Source organism: Pteropus alecto, unplaced genomic scaffold (assembly GCF_000325575.1).
Source record: "Pteropus alecto unplaced genomic scaffold, ASM32557v1 scaffold49, whole genome shotgun sequence".
NCBI classification, from domain to species: Eukaryota; Metazoa; Chordata; class Mammalia; order Chiroptera; family Pteropodidae; genus Pteropus; species Pteropus alecto.
The window spans coordinates 1,309,581-1,316,982 of NW_006443131.1; the positions used below are offsets into that span (position 1 = coordinate 1,309,581).

General features: G+C 68.0%; 3 protein-coding genes across 4 annotated transcripts in view; 1 reads left to right on the forward strand and 2 right to left on the reverse strand.

The window, feature by feature from the left end:
• Positions 1–6: 6 nt before the first annotated feature.
• Positions 7–1,506, forward strand: PAQR6 (progestin and adipoQ receptor family member 6). Its single transcript, XM_006923507.3, has 4 exons — positions 7–127; positions 453–549; positions 722–872; positions 1,206–1,506. The coding sequence occupies exons 1-4, from the start codon at positions 30–32 to the stop codon at positions 1,478–1,480; spliced, it is 621 nt and encodes a 206-aa protein (XP_006923569.1). The 5' UTR covers positions 7–29; the 3' UTR covers positions 1,481–1,506.
• Positions 1,507–2,180: 674 nt separating this feature from the next.
• Positions 2,181–4,192, reverse strand: BGLAP (bone gamma-carboxyglutamate protein). Of its 2 annotated transcripts, XM_025040884.1 has the most exons (5): positions 2,994–4,192; positions 2,859–2,917; positions 2,684–2,722; positions 2,425–2,494; positions 2,181–2,340 (listed from the first exon to the last, which is right to left on the reverse strand). In XM_025040884.1, exons 1-5 carry the CDS (start codon positions 2,996–2,998, stop codon positions 2,211–2,213), a joined length of 303 nt encoding a protein of 100 aa, XP_024896652.1. In that variant the 5' UTR covers positions 2,999–4,192; the 3' UTR covers positions 2,181–2,210. The 2 variants fall into 2 exon arrangements, with proteins under 2 accessions (XP_024896652.1, XP_006923711.1); XM_006923649.3 differs by lacking the exon at positions 2,994–4,192 and having other exon boundaries at positions 2,859–2,963.
• A 128-nt stretch (positions 4,193–4,320) lies between these two features.
• PMF1 (polyamine modulated factor 1) overlaps positions 4,321–7,402 on the reverse strand; it is a 10,715-nt gene continuing 7,633 nt past the window's right edge. The window contains exons 3-5 of the mRNA XM_006923508.3: positions 7,268–7,368; positions 5,957–6,152; positions 4,321–4,763 (exon numbers count right to left, since the gene is read on the reverse strand). Of these exons, the coding sequence (XP_006923570.1) occupies positions 4,710–4,763; positions 5,957–6,152; positions 7,268–7,368 (351 nt within the window). The 3' untranslated portion in view covers positions 4,321–4,709. The remainder of the gene's footprint in view (positions 4,764–5,956; positions 6,153–7,267; positions 7,369–7,402) is intronic.

The following is a 7,402-nucleotide window of genomic DNA, read 5'->3' on the forward strand; positions in this document are numbered from 1 at the left end:
GCTGCGCCTTCCCCTATGCCGCCTACTCCATGCCGGCCTCCTGGCTGCACGGCCGCCTGCATCAGCTCTTTGTGCCCGCCGCCGTGCTCAATTCCTTCCTGTGCACCGGCCTCTCCTGCTACTCCCGGTGCGTTCTCGGCCGGCGGTGGAGGGGAAGGCGGCGGGGCAAACGCACGGCCCCTGGGGGCGCTGGGCGCCCTACGCCTGGGCGCCCTTAACGTTAGGAGCGAGAGGGCGGGTTCCTGGGCACCGCAGACCTGCGCTGTCTCCCAGCCACCTAAAGGGCAGGTGTCTTCATCCCCATTTCACACGTGTGGTCGTTCACGAAGGGGTCCCGTGCCACTTTAAAGCCACTAAGCTCCACTGACATCCATCCTGGCCCTCTGCCCTCCTCTGACCCCCACCCGAGCACCGAGTGGTGACCAGCCTCCCCCACCCGGCCCGGCCTCCAGATTCCCGGAGCTGGAGAGCCCCGGGCTGAGCAAGGCCCTCCGCACCGGCGCCTTCGCCTACCCCTTCCTGTTCGACAACCTCCCGCTCTTCTACCGGGTGAGGCGCCGGCCCCGCTTCCCTGCCCGACGCCCCAGTCCCTGCCCTCAGCCCCGCTGCCCCTCCAGCCCAGCACCCTGCCCGCTGCGTCCCCTTCCTCACCGGATCGCAGGCGCCGCGGGTTTCCTCCCCAAACCCCGCCCGCTCAGCCCTGCTTCTCAAACTTCCCCAGCTGGGGCTGTGCTGGGACGGGGGCCGCAGCTGTGGGCGGGAGGCGCTGAGCCCCAGCCATGGCTACCACCTGCTGTGCGCGCTGCTCACTGGCTCCCTCTTCGCCTCCCGCCTGCCCGAGCGGCTGGCACCTGGACGCTTCGACTACATCGGTGAGAGCGCAGGCCCCGCCCTCCTGGGAGTGGGCAAGGGGAGGCGACTTCTCGAGCAGTGGGGTGTCACGGCCAGGGGACAGCGTCACTGGGGGGTCCTTGGGGACCAGGCCCACCCCCCACTTCTCAGGTAGCAGCGTGTTTGCTGGGGGCTGTGTGTTATGCGTATCAGCGCATGTACCGCTTCTGTAATTCTGGAGACCAGCTTTTCTTATTCCTGATTTTAGGGCGGACGGGGTGGCAGGCCCACGGGATGGGGCCACGTGCTGTGGGTCACGGGGGTCGCAGCGCTTGGAACGGGGTGTGTGCCGTGACTGCCCGCCCTCCCCACAGGTCACAGCCACCAGCTCTTCCACGTCTGCGCGGTGCTGGGCACCCACTTCCAGCTGGAGGCGGTGCTGGCTGACATGGGGTCCCGCCAGGCCTGGCTGGCCACGCAAGAGCCCCCCCTGGGCCTGGCAGGCATGGCGGCCACGCTGGGTTTGGCGGTGGCCGGGAACCTGGTCATCATCGCTGCTTTCACAGCCTCCCTAGGTTGGGCCCCCAGTACATGTCCCTTGCTGCAGGGTGGCCCGCTGGAGGGGGGTACAAAGGCCAAACAGCAGTGAGGCCCACCCCTGGGCCTGCCCTGGAGGAAGACAGAGCATCGACGGGAAAAGGTCGGGGGGAGGGGGGACCTGGAGTGACTGAGGAGAGTGCAGAGGAGAGGGGAGAGGAGCTGGCGTGGGGGCGGGGTGAGTGACGGTGCCGTCGAAGGGGCTGGGGAAGTGCTGAGGGTCTGAGGGGGGGTGTGCGTCCACGGGGAGGCGCTGTCCAGGGCCAGGTCTGCTGCTGGTGGCCTCTGCTCAGGCCAGGGAAGAACTAACACGACTAACCCGCTGACCCCGAGTGCCTGTTAACCAGCCCAGAGGGCCCACCGCCCCCCACCGCTCTGCCGTAGTGACCAGTCTGTCCCGGTCACAGCCACATGCTCGAGGGGCCCGGGCATTTGGGGTTGAGGTCTGTCTGAGCGTGTCACTGTAGGTGCAGTGGGTTGAGGATGGGGGGTAGTGCTGGGTTCCATGGGGCCCCAGTCAGACTTTATAAAGCCACTTCCCCTGCTTCTGGAACGAGGCAAGCACAAATAAAAACCAGCCGGCTTTGCAAAGCACTTTCTGGGACTGAAAAAGGTAAAACCCACTTGGCACTGCGGCCCCTCCCCGCCAAGCAGATGACGGACAAGGAGGCAGAGCCCACCAGGTCTTCTTCTGGAGTTTATTCTAGGGCAGCTGGGAGAAGGGGACCCCGCGCCTGCGGGGCAGGGCCGGGGTGGCGGGTCCTGCAGGCAGCGGGTGGGCCCTAGGCCGTGCCGTAGAAGCGCCGGTAGGCCTCCTGGAAGCCGATGTGGTCCGCCAGCTCGTCACAGTCAGGGTTGAGCTCGCACACCTCCCGCTTCGGCTCCAGGGGGTCCGGGTAGGGGCCTGGGGCTCTGAGGGTCCGCACAGGGGCGTCAGTCAGCCTCCCGGCAGAATGCCCGCGGGTGCCCCGTCCCCCCGCCCGGCGCCCGCCTCACCCCAGCCCGGGATCCAGGTAGCGCCGCAGTCGCTTCGCCACCTCGCTGCCCTCCTGCCTGGACACGAAGGCTGCGGGACAGAGGGCCAGGGCTCAGGTGGCTGTGAGTTAGGGGGACACGGAAGGGAGCAGGCTGGCTTCCTGAAAGCCTGGCAGGAGGTGGCAGGAAGCAGATGGGGCTGAGGGGACCGGGTGGGGGTGCTGCGGGTGGGCAGCACCACAGGTGATGGGGCACAGCCCCCGTCGGGCCTGCCTCCTACCTGTTCCTCTGCTGGACTCTGCTCCGCTGGGCTTTGCGTCTGCAAAGGGAAGGAGCCTGGTCCAGCCCTGCTCAGCCCCAGGCCTCCCCATCGCCCCCTGCAGGAGGGGCAGGGCCAAGGCACCTTCCCCTTACAGCTCCCCTCCTCACTGGCCGGGCGCAGTGGGGACACTCACCAGCCTGCTCGGCGAGGCAGAGTGCGGCCAGGGCCAGGAGGGCAAGGAGCACGGGGAACCTCATGGTGTCAGCGGCTGCTGCTCTGCTTGCTTGGACTCGGCCTCCGCCAGCCTGCAGAGAGGAGCACGGGGAACCTCATGGTGTCAGTGGCTGCTGCTTGCTTGGACTCGGCCTCCGCCAGCCTGCAGCCCCGTTTATACTCCGGGCTGCGCCCCGGGAGCCGGGGCCGTCTGCCAGGGCTATTTGGGGGTCATCCGCCCTGGCTCTGCAGGCCAAACCCCAAAGGATGTTGTGGTTGGAGCCACAGCAGCCTGGAAAGGCCCCTGGGAGTGGCGGAGGAGGAGGGTAAGCGGCCATCGTACACAGCCGCCTCTGGGTGTCCCCGGGCCCTCTGAGGGGGCCACTGCAGGTCCCCCAGCCCCTACTCACTCTCCCTTGGAGCCCCTGCCCCAGCCTCAGTTTGAGCTGTGGCTGGACAGCCAGGACGGGTGTGAGGGCCAAGAGAAAGGGGCCCAGGGGTCCACAGGGGTCCACAGTAAGTCAGGGAGCACAGACAGGCGGCGACTCCCGCTGTCAGCTGTGGGCAGGAGCCAAACCCCGGAGGCGGGGCCGGCCATGCCCTCGTTCACCCCGCCAGACGGCAGTGGCGGGCCGGGCAGGCGCGGCCCAACCCTGGTCAGGCCCGTGCGTCAGGACAGAAGGGGCAGGGGGAGTCCCGCGCCAAGAACCGAGCGCCAACAGAGGTGGGGCTGGGCCAGGGATGAGACCACCATGGTCTGGGGCAGGCCACCGGTCAGTGCGGTGGGGACCCTGGCCCCGTCCCCTCACAGGGTCTCCGAGGGCAGGGACATCTTTCCTGCCCTTGCTGCCCCGCAGTGGGGACGACCCTAGGGAGCCGCCCTCACAGAGACAGGACATCCAGCCTGAAAACCCTGTCCCTCAGCTGAGCCTGGGGGAGGGCGGGTGACTGCTCCCCACTCCAGGGCTTGGCAGGGCGCTGAGGGGCCCCTGGGTGTCTGGGTGCCGCAGCTCCAGGGGGAGAGACGGGCCATGGGCTCAGTTTAGGGGTGGGGGTGGCAAGCAGGGGCCTCCTGACGTCTCCTGGGTGGGCCCAGGGCTTTAGGACAGAGGTGACCAAGCCGCCCTCCAGAGTGAGGGAGAAGCTGTGCCCAAGCCACGTCCCCCTCCTGATGCCCGACTGGGGGGAGGGGGCACGAGGAAGCAGAGGCCCCCGGCCCGTGTGAGCCCCAAGGCCCACCGTGAAGCCTTCCTCAGAACTAAGCGGTCCAGCCGAGGGGTGGCCTGGGCTGGACACAATGACAGGCCCTGGGAGCTTGTCCTGGCCTCAGGGCACCCAGGGGTCCTGGTTCTGTCATGGCCCGGTGCCCTGCACCAACCACTGGAGCCCGGAGGCTCCCAGGGCCAAGAGGGGCTGTGGCCCAGGCGGAGGAACCCAACAGATTACAGTGTGGCCAGGAAGTTTATTTACAGATGTGGGAGGACATGGCAGGGGCCTTTGTGTTGGCCGGCAAGGGGGCAATCAGCGGAGACAAAAAAAAAGGTTCCCGAGCCAGGTCCGGGGGAGGGGGGGTGCTCCAGAACCGCGGGGGGCGGGGGGCAAGCCAGAGGACAGTAGGGCGCTGGCCAGGACGCCAAGTCAGAAGAAAACAGGGTGACCTAAAGGTAGTACATGTGACCCGAGGGAGCCCCAAGGCACAGTGACAGTGGGGACCGCTCAGGCCGCGGCCCCCCATGCTGCCCGGCTTGGGGATGGGTCACACTCCAGCTGTTCCCGGCAGGCTCGCGCAGGCCCATCGACGGCCGCCTGCTCCCCGGCCGGCGGGCTCCGCTCACTGAGGCCCCCGCAGCACGGCCGCCAGCTCCTTCTGTCCTCGGTGCACAGCCTGCCACCAACGGGAGACGAGAGAGATGCTGCAGGGGGGAGAGCCCAAACCCGTCCCCTCCCGCCCTCGGCGCCAGGCCCGGGTCCCCCAGAATGGCAGGAGTCCCGTCAGCTGCCTCGGCTGCCTAGGGGACCCCCCCAGAGCAGAGCTCGTCTTCAACAAGGCCCCAGAGTGTCCCCTCACTCCCCGGCCCGCCCGCCACAGACACGGTCAGAGACTCTCGGAGGAGGTGACGTCCAGCTGGGCCAGACGCGGAAGCGGCGGCGCAAAGCTCTGGGTGCTGCAGCCTGGTCCTCAGCGCGGAGCACGGAGCACGCACCCCACTGGCCCCCAGACCCGGGGCCTCGCTCTCCCTCTGACCGTCGGAACTGGCGGGGCCCTGTTCTGAAGCCAGGGCCCACACGGGGGAGCGACTGGGGACTCAGGTGATGGGGTGGCAATGGCAGAGCAGCATCTTGCCCGAGGACTCGGCGGGGTGGCCCCAAGGGTGCCTGAGACACAACTCTGGGCTGTGGAACCTGCCTGTCAGACAGCACCAGGCTGAGGGCTTTGGTCACTAGCACCTTGGTGCCTGCTGCTCGGTCCCCGGGGGCCAGTCTGCTGGTGGGGAGGTAGGGAGTGGGGCCTTCCTCTGAGGCTCGGGCCAGGATCTTCAGGCTCAGCTGACTGGTTTCGGGACGAGAAGACCCAGGGGATCCGGGAGCCATGGATCTGGGACCCTCCCCCTTGCAGACAGGAGGGCCTGGTCCGCCTGGGCAGGGGGCTGTCGAATGGCTTGGTCGTAAGATGGATGTGTGAGGGGAAGACCCCACCGTGGTGCTCCCGCCCAAGGCCCCCCCAGAAACCCTCCTCAGAACCCCATTTTGAGCCAGGAAGACTCATGTCGCCGCAGTGCAGCCACACCTGCCGCCCGTCACCCGGTGTCTCCCCTTCATTCACCGACTTGGCCCCAAGTGACTTCAGCCCCCCGGAAAGGACACGCGCGTGGCACGGAGGGCGTTTGGGGTGTGCGAAGGCTCCAGGAGCCGCTCTGCTGCATGAGCCTGAGGTACCGGGCGGGGCACGTGGGGCCGAGCGAGCAGAGTGGCAGAGGGTCAAGCTGACTGGCCGGGACACGGGGGAGCACGGGGGAGCCGTCCCCCGTCCGGGCCGTGTTCTCCTGAGCTGCGGGCGGGGCGGGGCGGGGCACCCACCTGCCAGGCCTGCCACCGGGCCCGGCTCTGCATCTGCAGCGCCTCCACCTGCCTGCGTCCGGCCCGCACGGCGTCCGCCAGCTGCTTGTTCTCCACCTCCTGCCTCTGCACCCGGCGCTGCAGGGTGTCCCGCTGCTGCAGGAGGTAGGGCGCCAGGGCGCTGCGCATGTCCTTCTCCGGGGCCCCGCTGGGGCGCCTGCAGGGGGCATGAGGGGTGGACGTGGGTGGGGTGAGGTCCCACTCCCCAGCACAGTCAGTGACATGCCCGCTCCAGTCTCAGATGGGCTGGCTTTCAAGGTCTCACCAGTGGCCCCTCCCACCTCAAGATCCACGAAGGCCACCCGGGCCTCAGCTCCAGCACCCAGGAGCCCCTCTCCCCTCTCCCTCCCGTCAGTCCCCTCCACCCACACGCGCCCCCACCTCCCACGCTCCAGGCCTCTGGCGACTTCTCAGCCCCTGCCCCGTCCTCCTGGCTGGTGCTCCACTAGGCATGTGAGCTGGGGGCTGGAGTTGCGCAGAATGAGCCCCCCAGATGGAGTGGCTGCCCGGCAGCGGGCCCCGACCCAGAGGGGCCCACGCGAGGAGACGTAAGGACAGGCCTGGGGAGGTGGGATTACAGGCGGCCGAGAGCCCCGAGGGGGAGACGGTCAGTTGTCATGGGCAGTGGGCTGGGAGCCACTGTAGATTCTTTTAAATTTTTCAGTTATTGAACATTTCTCTTAAGCATTACAGCCACAAAGAAAGGAGGAAACACAGAAAAGGTTTTGCTCCCTCCCTAGGGCCGTATCAGGCGGGAGCTCCACTCCGCCCTCCTGGGCCCTCTCGGCCTGCACAGGGCAGCCTGCTGAGACGTGGGTCAGGACGGAGGGTCGGAGGGTCGGAGGGTCGGGACGAGGGAGGGGGTCCGCAGTGTTTTGGCCACAGCCACCTTCTGCCGCTGAGACACGGGGGCGGGCGAGGGCGGTGCTCCCTCAATACTCGCTGGATGATCAAAGGGCTGAGGGCCAGCTGCCACCAGGCCACGATGGCAGCCCTGCTGCTCAGCCTCGGCACCCTCCCTCCCCCTCCCCCACAGCCAGGCACAGGTCCTGACCTGGCCTCCCAGGAGGCTCCCTCCGCCTGCCTCTCACCCCGGGCAAAGTGGGCCTGCCAGGCCCTCCCCCGAGAGGGGGCTGTGCGTGTCACTGTCTTGGGTTACTGTCTGGTGTCTGCCCTGTCCACCTGTCCCTATCTCAGGCACACGGATCCCTCATAAAAGCACCTCCGAGACGCTCAATGCAGCTGCCCCCCGGAGCCCCCGGCCCTCCTCACCAGGCCGGCTCCTCGCGGGCCTTCCCCTCCTCCACGATGGCGTCCAAGTTGCTCAGGACGGCCTCCAGGTTCCCCTCCGCTTTGATCTCAGCCACCTCCTCCTGAGGACAAAGGGGGCCAGAGCTCACGGGGACC